Consider the following 20,126-nt stretch of genomic DNA (forward strand, 5'->3'; position numbering starts at 1 on the left):
CCGGGTGGGACGTGGGTGCTGGGGAGGGGACACAAGTACTGGGGGGATGCAGGCACCGGAGGGGGGGGACACCATCCCGGGGGGGGTGACACGATCCGGGGGGGGCGGGTTGGAGCCCGGCGCATCCCCCGGCTCCTCCGCGTGTCCCCGGTGCCGCCCGGGTCCGCCCCGGGGGCGGGGGCGGCTCAGAGCCCTCCCGCGCCCGATCAAAACCCCGCGGAGGCGGCGCCCGGCGGCGCAGAGCCCGGTGGCACCGGCACCGGCAGGAGGGGACCGGCACCGGCACCGGGTCGGGGACGGGCAGGGGGCGGGCAGGGGGCGGGCAGCCCAGCAGCAGCAGCAGCAGGATGGCGAGAGGGACCCCCGGCCCCCAACCCACCCCATCCTCATCCTCCCGCCCCGTCCCCCGCGTCCCGGGGGGCCGCTGAGCGCCGCTGGCCGGATCCCGGCTCCGTGCCCCCCCGGCCCCCGCCATGGAGAGCCCCGAGGGGGGGTACTCGGTGCAGGCCACCGCTGCCATCGCGGCCGCTATCACCTTCCTGGTGCTCTTCACCATCACGGGCAACGTGCTGGTGATCATGGCCGTGCTGACGAGCCGCTCGCTGCGGGCGCCCCAAAACCTCTTCTTGGTCTCGCTGGCGGCCGCCGACATCCTGGTGGCCACGCTCATCATCCCCTTCTCGCTGGCCAACGAGCTGCTGGGCTACTGGTACTTCCAGAAGACGTGGTGCGAGATCTACCTGGCCTTGGACGTGCTCTTCTGCACCTCGTCCATCGTGCACCTCTGCGCCATCAGCCTGGACCGCTACTGGTCCGTCAGCCGCGCCATCGAGTACAACGCCAAGCGGACGCCGCGCCGCATCAAGTGCAGCATCCTCATCGTCTGGACCATCGCCGCCGTCATCTCCCTGCCGCCCCTGGTCTACAAGGGCGAGAAGAAGGCGGCGCCGGGCGGGCGGCCGCAGTGCAAGCTCAACGAGGAGGCCTGGTACATCCTCTCCTCCAGCATCGGCTCCTTCTTCGCCCCCTGCCTCATCATGATCCTCGTCTACCTGCGCATCTACCTGATCGCCAAGCGCCGCCACCGCCGTGGCCAGAGCCCCCCCGCCGCCCCCAGCCCCCCGGGTTCGGCACCCCCAAACGCCGCCCCCACCGCCGATGGGGACACCCGGGGACCCCATCCCCTGCCGGCAGACAGGACCTCGCTGCTCAGCCCCGAGGAGCCGTCGGCAGCAGCGGTGGTGACAGCGGGGGCCGGCCGGGGCTCCGGGGGGTCCCCACGGCCCGCGGGGCGCCCCAGGGACACGTTGGCCACAGGGACGGGGCGGGTGGTGCTGGCGCCCACGCTGAGCCCCGGCCCCTGGCGGAGGAAGGCGCAGGCGAACCGGGAGAAGCGCTTCACCTTCGTGCTGGCCGTCGTCATCGGCGTCTTCGTCCTCTGCTGGTTCCCCTTCTTCTTCCTCTACAGCCTGGGCGCCGTCTGCCCGCGGCGCTGCAAGGTCCCCGAGGGCGTCTTCCAGTTCTTCTTCTGGATCGGCTACTGCAACAGCTCCCTCAACCCCGTCATCTACACCGTCTTCAACCAGGACTTCCGCAAGGCTTTTCGCCGCATCCTCTGCCGCCGCGGCGCCCAGACGGCGTGGTGAGGGGCTCGCCCCCGCCCGGAGGCACTGCGCCTCGCCCCCCCCAGCCCCCCGACGCTACGACGGGTTCGTGCCGCGGTTTTCGGGGAGCTTTGCTCTTCCTTCCACCCCTCTTGCCTTTGCTGTCTCTGCCGGTCCTGGTGGCCGTCCCCTTGGGGGACCCAGCTCACACGGGGGCTCCTCATTTTCCCCTTTTCCCACTTGTTTTCCCCTTTTCCCTCTCGTTTTCCCTTTTTCCTCCTCGTTTTCCCTGTTTCCTTATCGTTTCTCCCTTTCCCCCCCCGCTTTTCCTCCCCAGGCAGCAGGCTCTCGGCTGGCAGCGCCTGCCCGCCCGCTGCCTCGTCTCGCTGCCAAATTTGCCGCGGGAAACCCGGCCCCAAGGGGCTGGGGGCACGTGCCACCCGTGCCACATATCCCCTGTCCCTGAGCCCGGTGGCATCTCCCCAGCTGTGCTGGGGTACTCGGCAAGCAGACCCCAGCCCGGGAACGGCAATGGGGGGGGTCAGGGATTTTTCTCCCCACCCTACACACGGTGCCCCCAGGACATCAGCTTTTCCCCCTGTTTTTTGGGTGTCCCAGCCGAGCCCCCCGAGTCCTGGGGGCCGCTGCCTTTTAACAATAAAAGATATTTTGTAATAAGAAAAAAAAAAATCACTTCCTTCTCAACGCCGTGGAGGGGACACGGGGGGCACAGCCCAGCTGGAGCAGCCACCTCGCCCTGTGCCCCTGCTGGGTTGGGGGGCCCTGGAACCACCCCCCCACGGTGCAAGGGCAGCGCTCGGGGCTGAGTTCCTCCCGTGGCCATGGGTCGCCTGCTCGGGAGGAATGTTTGCAGGGTGAGCGGGAACAAAATGTTTGGACGGGGTCGGTTATTTATGGCAGCGCACGGGGAAAATAAATAATAATTAGAAAAACACCCCCCAACCCCCCCCGCCCCAAAGAATAAATCCCTGCAGCTGCCTCCCGCAGGGCCCGACCCCGAGGATGTTGAACCAGATGGGGGTGGGAGGCAGCGCCGGGGGACGGGGACAAAGCCCCGTGCTGGCCGCTTGCAACGGTGCCATGTGAAATGATGAGGGGGGGATTCTCAGCTGTCTGATATAGGGCTGTGCTGCCTGGCCCCGGAACAGGGGGTCCCCTGGAGGGGGTTTCGTGAGCTGTGCCCATGGGGTGGGGGTCACAGTGGTGTGATGTGAGCCATGTCAGTGTGACCCACACTGCTCTGTCGTGACCCACACGGCTATATCGGGACCCACAGTGCTGTATGGTGGTGTGGTGTGCCCCATGCTGGTGTATTGTGGCTCGGGGTGGTGTGTCACACCCCACAGCATGCCCCACACTGGTGTATCACGACCCATACCATTGTATCGTGCCTCCCAACAGTGTGTTGTGACCCACACCGGTGTATCGCAACTCATGGTGGTGTATCATGACCCACACTGGTGTACGATGACCCACGGTGGTGTAGCATCACCCCCACCACTGTACTGCAGCCCCCGCCAGCATGTCATGACCCCACTGGTGTATCGTGACTCCTGGTGGCACGCTGTGCCCCACAGCGCTGTATCGTGACTCACGCTGCTGTGCTGACTCACAACGGCGCACGGTGACCCACACCAGTGTACGGTGGTGACCCACACCGGTGTATCGCGACCCACGCCACTGCATCGTGACTCACAGTGGTGCACGGTGCCCCACAGTGGGGCATGGGGACCCCCACCACCGCATGGGGACCCTCCCCAGTTCTTGGTGCCCCCCAGTGCTGCAGGATCCCCCCTCCAGGTCCTGCCTTATACCAGAGTCCTGTGCCTCACACCGCTGCCTCCTTACCCACATATTCCCAGGCCCCCCACCCCATCCGTGCCCCTATCCCACCCCGTGCCCCCCCCCACAACCAGCCCAGGGAGAAGCAGCGAACGTGGGGCTGCACATGCCGAGCCCAGCCCCAGGGGACAGGGCTGGGGACAGCTCGCCCCTGCGGTGGCGGAGCGGTGCTGGCCCCCCGCCACCTCCCCGTCCCAGCAGGGACATCGCCTCCGGCCACCCTGAAAACGGGTTGAGCTTTTTTTGGAAGCCCTTTCCCAGCCCGGACACTTCCCCCCCTCCTCCACAACCAAGCCAGAAGAGGCCGGCGGCCGTTGGCCTGACCTGGCGCGCTGGGACAGTGCTGGGGTGACAGCGGCGCGGGAGAGGGCGTGCGACCGGGGCCGCTGCGCACACCGAGACCCTGGCCCCCAGCCAGCCCTAGCCCCCTGCCCTCCCAGTGCCCCCCACTGCCTTGCATTGAGGGGAGCTGTGGGGCTGGGCATGGTTCTATGGGGTTGGGTAGGCTTTTATGGGGCTGGGTATGGTTGTATGGGGCTGGGTATGGTTCTGTAGGGCTGGGCAAGGTGCTATGGGGTTCAGCATGGTCCCATGGAGATGGGCATGGTCCTAAGGGGTTGGGCTTGGCCCTATAGAGCTGGGCTTGGTCCTAGGAGGCTGGGCATGGCCCCAGTGGGAGAGGATGCTTGCCCCAGCCCCAGTGCTGCCTCCAGCCCCCTTTACCCCTTCCCCCCCACTCCCCAGGCTCTCACAGCCCTTCTCTTCCTGGTAATTTCCCCAAAACAGCACCCAGGTTGTCATGGTGACTCACTAAAATCCCCCCTACTCAGCGTAACCAGGTTTGCTGCAAAAAAGAGGCCATGTAAATTCATATATATGTATTTTTAAATCCCATGGATTAAAGCTAACAAAATCAACAACAAAAAAAAAATTGTAAAAAAAAGCCCTGGTTAGACCCCAAAGCGTGTGGCGTCAGTCCACATGCCTCTGGAATTCGGTGCTCCCTGGGGACGTGCCGGGGGCTCGAGGGCTTGCTCAGGCTGGGCTGACCCCACACTTGCTGCTGAGCCAACCCGCGGCCCCGCCAGCGATGGGGAAGCGCGGGGAGAGGTTAATTGAGCAGAAACATTAATTGCTGCGCCCAGCCTCCTCCCTCGGGTGCAGAGGTTGTTGCCAGGGAGGATGCTCAGGCCCAGCGGCTGGCTAGAACTGGCACCAGTCTGCCTCAGACTGGGAAAGCGCTGGTGTGGGAGCAGCGTGGGCGATGCTGAGGTGTGATGAGCTCCTGCCAGGTCTCAGCCTGCAGCTCCGGGGCTCAATGGGGTTGGAAACGGGCTTGATCGCAGCCCCGCGGCGCGCTCCCTCCGTCCCGTGCTGTTTGCTTTATTTCGCGGGGTGGTGACAACATTTGGCCACTTTCGCCTGCGGAGGGGAGGTCAGGCGGGAACGCGGCGGGGGCAATCTGTTTCTTCATGGGGGAAAAATGCTTCTTTCCGTTCAAATATTTAAAAATAAGGATCTGGGAGCGGCTTCGGGGCCGCCGGGGCTTGTGAAAGCGCTTTATTTGTACTTGGGTTTAATGGCAGCGCGGCACGAGGCAGGGAAGGGGAGATACGGTAACCATGGCCACCACCGCGCGGCTGGCGGCGGCGCGCCGGGGGGTGAAAAGCCGCAGCAGGCACTTTGCGGAGAAAATGCTCAAAATTTTTTTCCAAATTCTGGGCTGGGCCGCGTGAAAGCTTCCTCGCGGGGTGAGATTTGCCAGGGTCGCCGGGCGATGCTCTGCTGCTATCCGGGTCTGGAGGAAAGTGAGAAAAAAGTAGAAAAAAGTGAGAAAAAGATCGAAAAACTGAGGAAAAGCCAACAAATGAGAAAAAGCTCCCCTCACACACACACAAAAAGTGATGAACAAGAAAAGAAAAAAGAAGGAAAAAGCCTGGAAGAACGCAGAGAGCTGGAGGACCCCGAAAGCACCGGGCCTGGGGTGGGCAGGACGCAGCCCCCCTGCCCAGGCTCTGGAGCTGCCCCCCTCTATATAAAAGCCTTTTTATTTGTCCTCACTTGTTATTTTCCCTTATTTTTTCTTTTTTTCCCCCCTTAATCCCTCAGCACCCTCACTCAAGGCCTGCCCGCCGCAGCCCCCGCGGGCTCCCAGCCTTGCGGAGGTCGGGGACGGGGGGCACAAAAGGGGGGGACAGGGGGGACAAGGGGGGACGGGGACCGGGATTTGGGGGGTCGGGGGAGGGCACAGGGCCATGGCCACCACCCCGGGGACCGAGACCCAGGAGGGGCCCGCTCAGGCCGTGCCCACCCGGGGGCGGAGCGGGGCGGCCGGGCCGGGCCGGGCCGGGTGGTGGTGAGCGGGGCCGGGGCCTGGGGGGCTTCTATGGGGCCTGGGGGGGGCGTACCCCAAACCATGGCCCTGGAGGGGCTGTAGGGTGGGTTCCCCCAGACCACGAGTATAGAGGCTGTGTGGGGCCTGTGCCCTCCCCAGGGCCCTGTGGGGTCGTGCAACGTGGGCTCCCAAAGCCCCCAGGGCTCTGTGGGGCCTGTGTGGGGCTCATGTGGGGTGTATGGGGTCCATGTGGGCTGTGTAGGGCCCATGGGGGGTGTATGGCGTCCATGGGGGTGTGTGTAGCCCAAGTAGAGTGTGTGGGGCCCATGTAGGGTGGAAGGGGTCCATGTGGGGTGCAGTGGGCCCATGTAGGGTGGAAGGGGTCCATGTAGGATGTAAGGGGTCCTTGTGGGGTACATTCCCCATGAGCAAGGCTCAGTGGGACGCGTGGGGTCTGTGGGGTTGGGTTCCCAAACCCCACCAAGGGCTTTGTGGGGCCCGTGCGGGGTCCATTCCTCCTGCCCCTCCCCAGCCCTGTGGGGTCCGTGAGGATGCCCTGTGCCAGCGGCCCCCTCTGCAGGACCAGACCCCAAACCCACTCTTTCTGCCCAGTTTCTGTCTTCTCTTCCCCAGCTGTGTGGCACAGGACACAGGGCAGCGTCCCCCTTCAGCACCGAGACTGAGCGTACCCCCCCACGCCATCGCAGCCTGAAGCCAGGTGAGGCTCCCTGAGGGACAAGGACAGGCTGTCCCCGTGGCGGGGACGCGGTGACTGCCAGCGCGTGCTGGCCCTGTTCCCTCATGCCACGAGCGCCCCGCTGTACCCAGGCATCGTGTACCCTGCTCGGGTCCCCTGTGGGTTCCCCCCAGGTGCCCAGGTGGCCCGGGGCAGGCTGACGCCAGACCCCTGTTTCCTTCTTTTCCCCTGCTGGATTTGAAAAACAGGTTGTTTTTCTGCGTGAGCAAGTGCTCGCGCTCCCGTCGCTGCCAGGAGAAGCCTCGCTGAGTGCTGTTTCTTGGAATAAAATGACTTTAAAATCTCTGCTCCAAAGTGAGGCGGGGGTAGAAGTGTTTGCAGCCTCCGCGGGCTGCACCGGCTCTGCCAGAGGGGTCTCATGTGTGGGCACGCGAGTGACCCTGGGATGTCCCCACTGTGGTTGTCACCCCGCTCCTCCTGGCATCCGTGAGCCACATTAGCACGGTTTACTTTCCTGCATTTGTTTTTTATAGAGGGAGAAGTGTCCCTGCTGATCAGCAGTGGGTGCGTTTGCTGTTGGCTGGTGTCACGCAGCATCTCCTTGCTTGGGTTTGAAAATCTGGGATTGAAAACCAAGGATTATTCCTTCCTTTTGGGGTGTAAACATCTCCCTGAAGAGCAGCATGGAGCCTGGGCTGCAAAGCACCGCGGGGCTCAGCCCGAGTGGCTCTCAGGTGTCTGGGGAGGGGAGATTTCCAGAAGGACAGTGTTACATCCCACCCTGCCTGCACGACTCTCTCCTGTCCTTGCTGTCCTGGGGATCTCTGTGTCTTGGTGGTGCCATGGGGTTGTTGGGTACAGATTGGCATCTCCTTGCTTGCGGGGAGGAAGGTGTGGGAGGGAAAAGTCAATTGTAGCCGTGCCGGAGCTGTATTACAAAGAACAAATTCTTTTCCCGAGGGCTTTTGGAGCGTTGGTTGCTGTTTTTTTCCCTCCCTTTCTTTCTTTCTGCAGTAGAACAACTCATTTCCCCACCAAGGAGCCGGTCCCTTCCCTTCCAATGCCTGAAGTGGGGAGAGGGGCTCAGCACCTCCTTCTGGCACTCCGTGGGTCCCATGTTGCCGTTGCCCCATTGTCCCACACCCTGGTTATGAGGGGAGAGGTCTCCTGGTTACTGTCGTGGGGGCGAGGGGTCTCCACAGCCTTCCTGCACACCCTGACTCTCACTGATTCTCTCCTGCCCTTGCCTCCTCAGCTGACCTCCACGGGCCGTGCCGGACGCGTCTCCAAGGGCTTGTTCCTGCTGGAGCACGGTGATCACCCCAGGGTGCTGCTCTCATCATTTCCAGGTCCCCACGTTCCTCTGGTGTCAGTGGCACGTAAATGTATCCTGGAATCAGAAAGGCTTGGGTTGGAAGGGACCACAAAGATCACCCAGTGCCACCCCCCTGCCACATGCAGGGATGTCACCCCCAGATCAGGTTGCTCAGGACCTCATCCAACCTGGTCCTGAACACCTCCAGGGATGGGGCATCCCCATCCTCTCTGGACAGCCTGTTCCAGTGCCTCACCACCCTCTGAGTGAAGAATTTCCTCCTAACCTCGAATTGAAATCTCCCCTCTCTTAGTTTAAAACCATTTTGCCTTGTCTTGTCATTATCTGGCTGAGCAGAAAGTTGCTCTCCATCTTTTTTACAAGGCCCCTTTAAAAGCTAAATGTAGGGGGCTGCTTGGGGAGGAAGGCAGCTGCAGGCTGAACCTGGGGCTTGGTCACAGGAGGTTTGCACCAGCACATAGCAGCTTTATTTCTCCCCAGAGAGTTTAGAAGTGGACTTCTCCTTGCCCCAGTGCATTTGGGGGAGCGTTTGCTTGCACTTCGTATTTCCAGGGCAAGGAGGTTCCTTGCCATCCCTCCCTCTCCCTGTCTTTCTTTCCCTCTTCAGATGAAGACTTGGGTCTGTGATTCAGAACAGAAAGTGGAGATTTTCATCCCTTTTCTGGGCAAATACCGGCCGCTCACGGGGCGCTGCTGCCAGACCTGCACCCCCAGGAGCTGGGTAAGCCCGCTGCGGGGGCTCAGCTGAGGGCTGCTGGTGCAGTGGTGGTGGGTTTGCCTTTCCCAGCTGGTCTGGGCTAACCTCCAGCCATTTTCCTTGCTCTGCTCCCAGGATGGCTTCTACCATGCGCAGCTCTCCTCCCTCGGCTTCCGCAACACCACCCAGGTGACGGAGGAGGACACCAGGTGAGGACGGGACCGTCGGTACCGGTTGTTGCGGGAGCACTCGGAGCAGAGCCCTGTGCCAGGGATGCTGGGCAAATCCCTTTTTCCAGGTTTTGTTCTTGTCTGAATCCCTGGGGAACCGACTTCCCCTGCTGCACTGGAGTGCAGGGACGCCTCTCTGTCATCCTCGCTCACTAATTAGTCCAGAAAGTAGTCACGTTAATTATTTTTTGAATGGAAGCCACATCTCCGAGTGCAGAGCGATAATAACAGCAGAGAGGAAAGGGCTCGGTCCGTTCCTCTGCTTACTGTCACCCTCGTGGCCTGGAAGAGCAGTCAGCCACAGTGTCAAGGGCTTGGGACTTCTTAAATCAAAACTTGATCTCTTGAAGCTGTTGGGAAGAGCCTGAGAGGGGGCAGAGGGTGTTTTCGTTCTCCCCTCTGGCTCCGGCACAAGGAGAAGCTCACGCACGCGGGGCCAGCTCGCTCCCACCCCTGGGAGATGCGAGATGGCCTCGGCAGCCCCCATGCGCTTCCTCCTCCCCATGGCCCCGCGGGGATCTCAGCTGGTGTGAACCAGCCCCTGCTCCAGCTGAGGAGCTGACGTGGCTGCCCAGGAGCCGCTCGCTTGCCAAACGCCTGTCGCTGAATTCAGCCCGAGTTTTTGGAGGTGCCGGACTCCTCCGGTTCCTCTCCCTTTCTGAGCAGTCCCTGGCGGCTCAGCAATTCTGCGCTGTATTTTTCCAAATCGGGTCATTATGCTCCCTTCTGCTTGAAATATCCCAGCTCCCAGCTTTCAAACTCTTTGAATAATTCATCTCCGCTCAGAGCGCCTCAGGAGTTGCGGGATGCTAAAAAAGAGGCTGGAGATGGGAGGCTGAGATCAAAAGCAGACAGCTTGGAGGTGTGGAGACCCTCTGCCCCTGCCTGGGCACCCACAGCCTCGTCGCACGCTGGGTCCCCCATGCTCTGTGATGCCTGGAACATCACGTACACCCCTCTCTGACCCAGTGGTGCTGCCCAGTTCTGATTCGGGGTGGATTTGGGGAAGTCCCTGGCTTGGGACGCGCAGCAGTGCCGGTGCTGGCAGAGCTGCTGGCGAGAGCAGCTTCGGGGACATGTCAGCAGACACAGGGGTGGCTTGCTGAGGCGGGGAGGGCTGGAAGGTGCCTGGAGAGCTTTCCTCGCAGCCTGCAAGCCCCCAGCTCTTCCCGAGCAATGCCAGATTTCCTTCTCCATGCCAGGAAAGCGGGCAGCAATCTGGTGAGGCCTGGAGCAGCGCTCTGCACCAAGCAGAGTGCCAGTGCCTCCATTTCCTCAGCTATAAAATGGGAAGAAAAGTCTTGAATGCTTGCAAAGAGCACATTCGAGGGAGGCCGATGCAGTAACAGCACCCTGAAAATGGGGGTGCTCTGTACCGCAGCCCCGGCTGCTCTCACCCACTCTGTCTCCGTGCCCAGGTACCGGGGCTGGCTGGTTCGACGCCTCTGCGGCTTCCTGGCTGTCTGGGACTGGAAGGTGCCCGCCGACACCCCCAGGGACCTCCCGGAGAGAGTCTGCCGCAGCCGCAGGTCAGTGGGGACAGCTGGGGGCTTCGGTGTCACCCCCCAGCAGAGACCCTGTCCTCGTGCAGGGGCTGCTCCGTGTTTGCTCTCTGGCTGCTGCTGCTGCTGCGCGGCGCCGGGTGACGTGGCCTCGTCAGGCACCTGTCACCTCGCCCCTTGTCACTGCTAATTATCCAGCACGGGGCTGGCAGCCGGTACACTGTAATTATTGTAACTCATAGCGGGTTTGGCTGAAAAAAAAGCTTTAAACCCGCGCTTCCCACCTCGCCTCCCTCCTCTGCAGGGTACGGGACGTCGCTGCCAGGCAGGCCCGTGGCTCGGGGGGGAACAGCGAGTCCCACCAGGGGTGGAAGGAGAAAGCCCTGGAGATCCTGGCTGGGATCCAGGCCCCGCTCTCCCTCCCCGTGCTCAGGTGGGTGCGGGGCCGTGTGGCTGCTCCCAGCCCCAGCTTGGCCATTCCCAGTCCCGCTCCTCTGCTCCAGCTCCCTCCTGCTCTTCAGGTGGGGCACGGAGCCCCTTGCAAGGGGGGATTGCTCCTTGGGGTCTCGCATGGCCTCCTAGGGATATTTCCCCCTCCGCAGAGCTGGAATACAAAATGCTGGAGTGGTGGTGGCGGGGGGAGCCACACCAGGGGGGTGGAAATCAAAGCAAAGCAAAGGAAAATTTCTCCTTTTTCTCCCCCCCCCCTTTTTTTTTTTCCTTTTACCTCCTGTCATTGAGAAATTGGCAATTAAAGGTTGCATTGTACCCTAATTGCTCGTCTGATTGAGCTGTAATAAAAGAACCTTCTGAGCAGTCTGAAGTATTTAAAGGGAAGAAATTACCCAGGGGATAAAAGCGCTCAGATCCTTCCCGTAAGCAGCGTGCGGGAGGACGGGGAGATGGAGGGGTAATTGACTTGAGCTTTTGTTACTGGGGGGAGAGGGGGGTGGTCTTGTCACATCCAGCCTTTAGTGTTTTAACTTAATTTATAATGAAGCTGTTTATTTGCTTCATGGGAGCTGAGCAGTGAGATCAGGAGTCGATGCTGTGAAGCGAACCGTCTCGCACAGCCCCATTTGTGCCTGGCTGGGGAAACTGAGGCAGGGGAGGGCCAGGACTGTGCCTGGGAGGAGGGGGAGGGAGCTGAGGGAAGCGGCCACGTCCCCGGATGGTGCCTGGGTGCTGCCTCGTAGCCTGGCCGAGGTCTCCGGGGGGGCTTTGAGTGCAGCCACGGCCCCTGGGGGGCTGCTCACCGCCTTGCTGTGCTGCTCTGTCCCGCAGGTTGTGCGGCTGGGTCCTGCTGCGGCTCCTGAGCCGCCTCTTCCTCAGCGTGCAGCTCCACCGAGGGCAGCTGGAGATGGTGCTGAGGGCTGCCACCACGGTGAGGAGCGCGGTCGCCCGCTCCCGGCACGCCGCTGCTGCACATCTCCCCCTCGGCACCCAGTCCTCATCGCCTCCTCCGTCCCCACAGCCCGACGTGCCGCTGGTCTTCCTCTCCACGCACAAATCCCGGCTGGACGGGCTGCTGCTCTCCTTCCTCTTCTTCTCCAACGGCCTGGGGGTGCCCAGGGTGACAGTGGGCAGCTTGAACTGCAGCCCTGGCCTCCGGTAAGGCACGGGGAGCCCTTTATCAGCCCGGCACGTGGCTGCTGCCCTGCACAGGGTGAATGAGATTGCCTGTGGGGAGGGCAGAAGGGTGGCAGGGAGGACGTGGTCCCATTCGTGGGGGGCACCCACAGCATTTTCCTCCCCAACAGGGCCTTGCTTCGCTGCCTGGGAGGGGTTTTCCTGCCTGCGGAGATGGAGCAGGCATCGAGTGGGCAGGACGGAGGGCTCCCAGCTGCTGTGCTTGCCTCGGTAAGTCCACCCTCCACATTCACCCCCCGGGCTGGGAGGGAGGAACCCCCCCAAGCACCCAAAGCACCCAGCGAATGCTTCTTGGAGCTGCAGCACCACGTGCTGGCAGATGGGTGAGGCTGTTGGGCAAAGCCCCCGGCCGTGGGTGGTGGCAGCTCCTGCACGTCCCTGCGGTGCCACCGGCACCCCCAGCCTCCCCCCCTCTGCTCCAGTACGTTGAGGAGGTGCTGAGGAGCCGGCAGCCTCTGCTGATCTTCCTGGAGGAGCCCTGCGCCCCGCGGTGCCTTTCAGCTACTGCCCAGGAGTGGCTGGCCCCGGTGCTCCGAGCCGTGTGGGACGGCGCCGTCCCCGATGTCCTTGTGGTCCCCGTGGGCATCGCCTACGACCTGGCCCCCGACAGCCTCCAGGGCAGCGGAGCGGTGAGCGGCCCCGAGCCCACTCCTGCCCTGGGACAGCACCTGATTCGGGGTGGGGGCGTCCCCCTCTGCCACCCCGTTAATTAATTAATTAACTCCACTTCTCCCCCAGCACGGCGCTCGGCCCCTCAGCCTCAGCACCTGCCTCTGGGCCGCGTGCCGAGCCCTGCGCCGACGCCTCGGCTGTGCCCGCGTGGATTTCGCCCAGCCCTTCTCCCTGCAGGTAGCGCGGCACCACGGCCACCCTCCGGGGCAGAGCTGGCTCCCGGGATCCAGCCCGGCCCCAGAGGATGTGCTGAGTGATGCTCTGGGCTCTGCAAGCCTCTGGGGGATGTGTGGAAAGGTTTTGGGATCCTGGGGGGATCTGGCGTTCTCCAGAGAACCGCTGAGCCTGTGTCTAGGGAAAGCTGGGGCTTGATGGGGCAGCTCTTGGTGGGACCAAAGGCGTGGATTCATCTGCGTGGCACTGAGGGCTGCTGGCAGTAACCAGCTCCGTCCCCCTCCCCAGGAGTTTGTGACAAACACCCTCAGCAGACAGGGCAGCGCGGGGAAGCCGCCGGAGGAGCTGCTGCTGCCCACCCTCCTCGGCACGCAGTAAGCTCAGGGCAGCGCCTCGCCCCCCCACGCCTGCTCCCAGCCCCCCCTTTCCCTCCTCTCTCACCCCCTGCTCTGCAGCTCCAGCCAGCCGTGCAGCGAGAGGGCAGAGCCTGAGGGTCCGGCCCCTGGAACGGCTCCCGGCTGGGAGGCAGAAGCCAAACTGCTGGTGACCAGGCTGGGCCTGCACGCCCTGAGCGGTGAGGGGGCTGCTGGGGGTCGGGGGGGGGGTCTGTCTGTCCTGAGCCACCCGCCTGGCACGCAGGCTGCGGGGGAGCAGGACGCCCTCGGGGCTGCGTGTCCCTGCTCCTGCTGCTGCCTGGCAGCGCCCGTGCTGGAAATAGAGCACAAACAACCGAGTGCCAAGGGAGACAAACGAGCACCTCTCGCTCCCCGCAGACAGCACCGCCTGCTCCGCCGTCACGGCCGTGGGCATCATGTCCACGCTGCTGCTGCACAAGCACCGCCAGGTGAGGCGAGGCCCTCGGGGGGCTTCCAGGCTGCCCTCAGAGCCCCCAGCCCAGCTCAGCCTCCTCTCTCTTCCCTGCAGGGCGTCCGGCTCTCCCGGCTCATGTCAGACTTCGCGTGGCTCCTGGAGGAGACGCTGGTGCGCCAGCACGACGTGGGCTTCTCGGGGCAGCTCCGCGCCCTGGTGCTGCACAGCCTGGCCCTGCTCAGAGCTCGCCTCACCCTCTACCACCTCGCACCCCTTGGTGACGTCCTGGTGGTCCCCAATGTCTCGGTGGAGGCGTGCAGGGAGCTGGGCCAGCACAGCGCAGCCCTGCTGCCCGTCTTCGCCAGCGAGGCGGTGGGAGGTGAGCAGCGGGGCACGGGGGTCCCTGACTTGGGGCCTGGTGACACTGCGGTGACACCGCTCGCCCCGCTCTGCCGGCAGCCTGCGCCATCCGCGCCCTGCTGCTGGAGATGCTGCCCTTCCTGGGGGCGGCCTCCTGCCCCGCCAGCATCACGCTGAGCCAGGACGAGCTGCTCCACAAGACCCTGCTGCTGCTCCAGCTGCTGCCCCCCAGCCTGCTGGGGCTCCAGGTGGGAGCGGGTGGCACAGGGACAGCTGCCGTTGCGTGGAGGTGGCCGGGTGCTCGCCGGCTCCTCACCAGCCCCTTCTCCTCTCTGCCAGCCCTGCCAGCCCCTCGACCACCAGAGCCAGGACATCTTGGACAAGCTCATCCTGTGCGGGCTGCTGGAGGCTGAGGAGGTGGGTGTCCCCGCTCTGCTCCGTGCCCTCCGGTCCTGGTTGGGGACAAGGGACTGGGGCACCTGTCCCCTGCTCCCCCTGGGCCGGGAAGGACCCCCCCCGGGCAGGGGTGAGGGGACAGGGATGCACGGTGCCATTCACGGGTGCCCGGTGTCACTGTGCAGTCGGAGAACGAGCACTGGCTGTGCGACCCGGCCCCACGGCGCTACAGCAAGGGGCAGCCCTGGACCGAGGTGGATTTCACCGACAGTGACAGCGACAGTGAGGACGTCTGCAACCGCTGCTTCAAGGTGCGTGGGGGCTTCCCCCACTCCACACCCTTGGGATGTGGCAGGGTGCTGAGGCTCCACAAACTCGTTTCACTTCGGGCTCTCCCCAGCTCCGAGAGCCCGAAGGCTCGCCCGGCCTCCTCCTCTTCCTCTGCCGCCTCCTGAGCCCCGTTCTGCAGACCTACACGCGAGCAGCAGCGTTCCTGGAGCAGCCCAGCTGGCCCCAGCCTGGTAGGACCCCCCCCAGGACACCCCCATGGCCCCTTCTTCTTCTATCCCCACCCCAGCCCTGCTTGGCTTTGGGGGAAACTGAGGCAGGTCGGCAGCACCCACCCTCGCAGCCCCAGCCCCTGCTGGAGCCCACCAGGGCTGCACAGCCCCGGAGCTGGGGGTATCGGGGTTTTCCCCCCCACCCTGGTGCTGACCCCGCTCCCCCGCCCCAGAGGCAGCCTGTGTGGGGGCACTGCAGCAGTTCCTAGCAGAGGAGGATGGTTTGGGTGAGTCGGGGCCTGGTGGCGGGCGTCCCCCCACCCCTGCTGGGCTGCAGGTGGGTCTGGGGGGGCTCCCTCGGGGATTTCTCTCCCTCCAGAGCGCCCCACCCAGAGCCTGGCGCTGAGCACGCTGCGGACCTTCAAGGAGATGGGGGTAAGCACGGCCGGGCTCTGCCCCCGTCCCCATCCCCAGCAGCCTCGTTGCGACCCCCCCGTCCCTCCCCAGGTGCTGGAGGAGGCGCCGAGCCCTGCGGGGCCCCTTCTGCACCTCACCGAGCCCTTCTGCTCCTCCGAGGGCCGGGGGAAGCTGCGAGCCTTCATCCAGCAGTTCGTGCAGCCGTAGCCCCGGCGCAGCAATAAACCCAGCTGCGGGCACAGAGGGAGCAGCACCCTCTTCCTCCTTCTCCTCCTCCTCGTTTGGCTTTATTGAACGCCATCGCGGCATGGCGAGGACCGGGGGGGGCTCAGTCGAAGCAGGGGGGGGGGCTCGGTGCTCACACCACCTTGTTGCAGATGGTGCCCAGCTCCTCGATCTCGCAGCGCACCTCGTCACCTGGCTGCAAGGCAGGAGGTGCTGGTGGCACCGCGCCTGCTGCGGGCTCGGGGGGGGCAAAGTGGGGGCTCCTGGGCCCCAGGGGTGCGTGCCCCATGGGGAGGGGGGAGCGGGGTGCGTGGGGAGGGCAGCCAAGGGGGGGTCTCCACCTCCAGCATGAGCTGGGAGCCTGGCAGGGGGAAATTTGGGGCGCTGGGTGGGTCGGTGAGAAGGGATGGGGGGAGGAAGGTGTAAAGCCCGCAGCGTGTTTGATCTGATGGGGGGGGGGCCACCCCAACCCTCCTGGCCCTGTTTCGAGCCCCCCCACCCTGTGCTCACCTTGAGAAACACGGGGGGCTTCCGGAAAACCCCCACACCCGGAGGGGTCCCTGTGAGCAGCACGTCCCCGGGGCGCAGCGTGACGAACCTGGGGGGAGCAGGGGAGCCATCGGCTGGGGTCCCGCACACGGGGGGAGCCGGGACGCTGCCGGCCCCCCCTCCCGGTGCTGTCCCCCCCTTCCTGGTGCCACACGTACTGGGAAACCCATGCGATGAGCTGGGGCAGCCTGAAAACGAGCTGCTTGGTGCTGCTGCTCTGCATCAGCTGCCCGTTGACACTGCAGCGGATGCTCAGGTTGTGGACGTCTGCGCAGGGGACGTGTCACCAAGGGGGGCACCTCGGAGACCCCACGCTCGAGGTGGGGGCGAGCCGGGGTTCTGCCTCCCGCCCCCTCCCACCCTCACCTGTCACCGAGTCCTTGGTGACAATGGCCGGCCCCAGGGGACAGAAGGTGTCGAAGGTTTTCCCCAGCAGCCACTGCCTCCCGTTCCTCCGCATCTGCCAGTCCCGGGCACTGACATCGTTGGCCACGGTGAAGCCCACAACGTGCTCCAGTGCCGCCGACTCCTTGGGGGGGGGACACTCAGCCAGTGCTGGGGGGGGGACACAAGGTGGCAGGGCCACAGCCACCCCCCCTCGAAGCACAAGGCGCTGCCGTTACCTGGATGTGCCGCCCCGTCTTCCCGATGACCGCAGCCAGCTCCACCTCCCAGTCCACCTCCTGGGGGACAAATCGGGGCTCGGAGGGGGGCTGCACCCCCCCAGACGGGGCGGGGGGCACGGGGTGGGGGCCACGGGGCACTCACGCTGCTCTCGGCCGGGTGCACGATGTCGTCGAAGGGCCCGACGATGGCGCTGGGGAACTTGCTGAAGATGAGGGGCTCCTTGGGCACCTTGACGTCCTGCTCCAGGCAGTGGTCGCGGTAGTTGAGCCCCACGCAGATCACCTTCTCGGGGTCACTGATGGGGGCCAGCAGACGCGCCCCCGCCCTTGGCAGGCGGTGCTGGCCCGAGGCCAGTGCTCTGTGGGGATGGGGACGGTGCCAGGAACTCTTGGGACCCCAACCCCGGACCCTATAACCCACCTCAGGATGGGGCTGAGCATGGGGATGGTGCCAGGAACCCTTGGGACCCCAACCTCTGGACCCCATAACCCGCCTCGTGACCCTGTAACCCACCCTGGGACCCCAGCACTCAATTCCAGACCCCAGCAGCCACCTCTGGACTCAGTGATACACCTCGGAACCCCATAACCCACCGCGGGACACCAGCACCCATCTCAAGACCCCAACACCCAACTTGGGACTCTGGCAGGGGGGGGTGGAACGGGATGATCTTTCAGGTCCCTTCCAACCCAAAGCATTCTGTGATTCTAGGATTCTATGATAAGCACCTGGAGACCCCAACACCCACCTCTGAACCCCATAACCCACTTCAAGACCCCATAGCCCACCTCGGGACCCCATAGCCCACCTCGGGACCCCATAGCCCACCTGTGGGCCGCGGCCAGGCCGTGCTCGCCGGTCTCCAGGAAGGCCCGCATGGAGCGGGGCAGCGAGGGCTCGGCCCCGCTGAGGTCCACCAGGCCCCCGCCCTCCTCCTCCTCCAGCCCCAGCCGGGGCTCGGCCCCCCCAGGAGGCTGGAAGCGGACGAGGCGCATGGCGCGGGGCAGCGCCAAGGGCACGCGGCCGGGGGGCATCCGGCACCTGCGGGCGGTGGGGGGGGGACGGTGGGCACCGGGACCGAGCCCCCAGCCGGAGGGAGGGGGGGTCCCCAGCTGGGGGGGCTGAGCCGGGGGGTGGGGAGCGGATCCCCAAAAGGAGGCTGTGGGTGGTGGATCCCTCCCAGGGGTGGATCCCTTGGGGGGGCTGCAGATCCCTGCTGAGGGGGGGGTCGGGGTGTGGCTGGGGATGGAGCCGGGGGGATCCGGGGTCCTGTGGCACACTAGGGGCAGATCTCCCACCACTAGCCCTGATCCCAGGGGATCCACCCCAAATCCTGCACAGCCCTGGCCCCACGGGACCCCCCCAATCCTTCACAGCCCCAATCCCATGGGACCCCCCCAGTCCTCCACAGCCCCGCCCGTATGGGACCACCCCCCCTAATCCCACACAGCCCCGATCCCATGGGACCCACCCCAAAATCCTGCACCCCAAAACCAGCCCCCATGGGACCCCCCCAAATCCTGCACAACCCCAATCCCGTGGGAACCCTCCTCACCTCCCGCACAGCCCCGATCCCACAGGATCCCACCCCAAATCCTGCAAAGCCCTGACCCCACTGGACCCCTCCCCCCCCAATCCTTCACAGCCCCGACCCCATGGAATTCCCCCCAAATCCCACACAGCCCCAATCCCATGGGATCCCCCCTGAAATCCTGCACAACCCCGATCCCATGCCCCCCCCCCCCCAGCCCTGCACAGCCCTGACCCCATGGCCCCCCCCCCCCCAAATCCTGCACGGCCCCGACCCCAGGGATCCCCGGCCCCAATCCCATGGGATCCCACCCCAAATCCTGCACCCCGAGCCCAGCCCCCGTGGGACCCCCCCCAGTCCCTTCCAGCCCCAATTTCACGCTCCCCCCCCCTCCCATCCCGCCCATCCCCCCCCGCCCCGGGGGGTTTCCCCGACCCCTTCTCAGCGGGGCGCGGGGGGGATCCCGGCGCCTCCTACGTCACCGCTACGTCACCGCCCTCCGGCCACGTGCTAACCCCGCGCCGCCCGCGTGAAAGCCGAGTCCCCGCCCCCCTCCTCGGGACGGCCAATAGGAGAGGGAGGAGGTCGCGCCCCTCAGCCAATGGCGGCTGGGGGCGGGGGGACACGCCCCTTCCTCCAGGAAGGGCCGGCGTTGCTAGGAGACGGGGGCGGCCGCCATGATGGCGCCGCTATGGCCGCCCCGGGGGCTGGGGGAAAAGCCCCTCCCATAAAAAGAATAAAATAAAATAAAATAAAATAAAATAAAATAAAATAAAATAATAAAATAAAATAAAATAAAATAAAATAAAATAAAATAAAATAAAATAAAATAAAATAAAATAAAATAAGAAATAAAATAAAATAAGAAATAATACTTCTCGTCCGAGGGGGGGGGGCAGCCTTGGGCAGGCTGGCGGGGCTGGGGAGCGGGGTCAGGGTCAGGTGGTGCAGTGATGGGACGGGGAGATGGATTTAATTACGGGGGGGGCATCAGGGAGGAATTGGGGGCGTTAGGGAGGAATTAGGAAAAATCCCTTGCCATAAGGGAGGTGAGGAACTGGACAGGGCTCCCGGGGGTGCTGCGGGAGACCCAACCCGGGGGGTGCTGGGGGCCAGGCTGGGAGCCCCCCGCAATGCTCACGGTCACTGCGTGGATCAGGAGAAATTGGGTTTGGGGGGGGGGGGCTCTACAGTTCCTGTCACATCCCCCGTAAAGTTCAAGCACCTTTTGTTGTGATTGCTCATCCATTATTACAGGCCCGTGAAGTTTTTCAGGTCAGAATCGATGCAATCAAGCTTGTGTCCCATTTCAATTGAAGCCACGCTTAGGAGTGATTGTAATATAAGGTGTGGGTGCAGTTGCTCGCTGATCCCACCCACACCAACCTCATGTCACAGAATCACAGAATTGTCTAGGTTGGAAGGGACCTCAAGATCATCGAGTCCAACCTCTGACCTAACACTAACAGTCCCCACTAAACCATATCCCTAAGCTCTACATCTAAACGTCTTTTAAAGCCCTCCAGGGCTGGTGACTCCACCACTGCCCTGGGCAGCCCATTCCAATGCCTCACAACCCTCTCAGTAAAGAAGTTCTTCCTAACATCCAACCTAAAACACCCCTGGTGCAACTTTAGCCCGTTCCCCTCGTCCTGTCACCAGGCACGTGGGAGAACAGGCCAACCCCCACCTCTCTACAGCCTCCTTTAAGGTATCTGTAGAGAGCGATAAGGTCGCCCCTGAGCCTCCTCTTCTCCAGGCTGAACAAGCCCAGCTCCTTCAGCCGCTCCTCGTAGGACTTGTTCTCCAGGCCCCTCACCAGCTTCGTCGCCCTTCTCTGGACCCGCTCAAGCACCTCCATGTCCTTCTTGTAGCGAGGGGCCCAAAACTGAACACAGTACTCGAGGTGCGGCCTCACCAGAGCCGAGTACAGGGGGACGATCACCTCCCT

General features: G+C 63.9%; 3 protein-coding genes and 1 long non-coding RNA gene across 17 annotated transcripts; 2 read left to right on the forward strand and 2 right to left on the reverse strand.

Moving 5' to 3' along the window:
• Positions 1-326: 326 nt before the first annotated feature.
• Positions 327-1,782, forward strand: ADRA2B (adrenoceptor alpha 2B). Its single transcript, XM_021271422.4, has one exon. The coding sequence runs from the start codon at positions 474-476 to the stop codon at positions 1,644-1,646; it is 1,173 nt and encodes a 390-aa protein (XP_021127097.4). The 5' UTR covers positions 327-473; the 3' UTR covers positions 1,647-1,782.
• Positions 1,783-4,330: 2,548 nt separating this feature from the next.
• LOC139999338 (uncharacterized) lies at positions 4,331-5,672 on the reverse strand. Its single transcript, XR_011804725.1, has 2 exons — positions 5,529-5,672; positions 4,331-5,265 (listed from the first exon to the last, which is right to left on the reverse strand). It is a non-coding gene; the product is annotated as an uncharacterized lncRNA (long non-coding RNA).
• A 23-nt stretch (positions 5,673-5,695) lies between these two features.
• On the forward strand, positions 5,696-15,510 carry GPAT2 (glycerol-3-phosphate acyltransferase 2, mitochondrial). Of its 14 annotated transcripts, none has more exons than XM_072027171.1 (24): positions 5,696-5,823; positions 6,436-6,520; positions 7,033-7,063; positions 7,755-7,826; positions 8,443-8,556; positions 8,668-8,741; positions 10,181-10,291; positions 10,569-10,697; positions 11,549-11,648; positions 11,739-11,875; positions 12,025-12,124; positions 12,337-12,543; positions 12,653-12,763; positions 13,049-13,134; positions 13,216-13,334; positions 13,534-13,604; positions 13,685-13,949; positions 14,030-14,178; positions 14,270-14,347; positions 14,512-14,637; positions 14,727-14,847; positions 15,060-15,113; positions 15,206-15,261; positions 15,334-15,510. In XM_072027171.1, exons 5-24 carry the CDS (start codon positions 8,443-8,445, stop codon positions 15,448-15,450), a joined length of 2,325 nt encoding a protein of 774 aa, XP_071883272.1. In that variant the 5' UTR covers positions 5,696-5,823; positions 6,436-6,520; positions 7,033-7,063; positions 7,755-7,826; the 3' UTR covers positions 15,451-15,510. The 14 variants fall into 14 exon arrangements, with proteins under 14 accessions (XP_071883272.1, XP_071883266.1, XP_071883267.1 ...); XM_072027167.1 differs by adding an exon at positions 7,514-7,605 and having other exon boundaries at positions 5,697-5,823; positions 7,755-8,556; XM_072027170.1 differs by having other exon boundaries at positions 5,697-5,823; positions 7,755-7,867.
• Positions 15,506-18,755, reverse strand: LOC113839742 (oxaloacetate tautomerase FAHD2B, mitochondrial). The gene is made up of 8 exons (XM_038171897.2): positions 18,611-18,755; positions 17,473-17,685; positions 16,786-17,002; positions 16,641-16,700; positions 16,384-16,546; positions 16,176-16,284; positions 15,979-16,066; positions 15,506-15,664 (listed from the first exon to the last, which is right to left on the reverse strand). Exons 2-8 carry the CDS (start codon positions 17,676-17,678, stop codon positions 15,602-15,604), a joined length of 906 nt encoding a protein of 301 aa, XP_038027825.2. The 5' UTR covers positions 17,679-17,685; positions 18,611-18,755; the 3' UTR covers positions 15,506-15,601.
• Between the last annotated feature and the right edge of the window lie 1,371 nt (positions 18,756-20,126).

Source organism: Anas platyrhynchos, chromosome 23 (assembly GCF_047663525.1).
Source record: "Anas platyrhynchos isolate ZD024472 breed Pekin duck chromosome 23, IASCAAS_PekinDuck_T2T, whole genome shotgun sequence".
Lineage (NCBI taxonomy): Eukaryota > Metazoa > Chordata > Aves > Anseriformes > Anatidae > Anas > Anas platyrhynchos.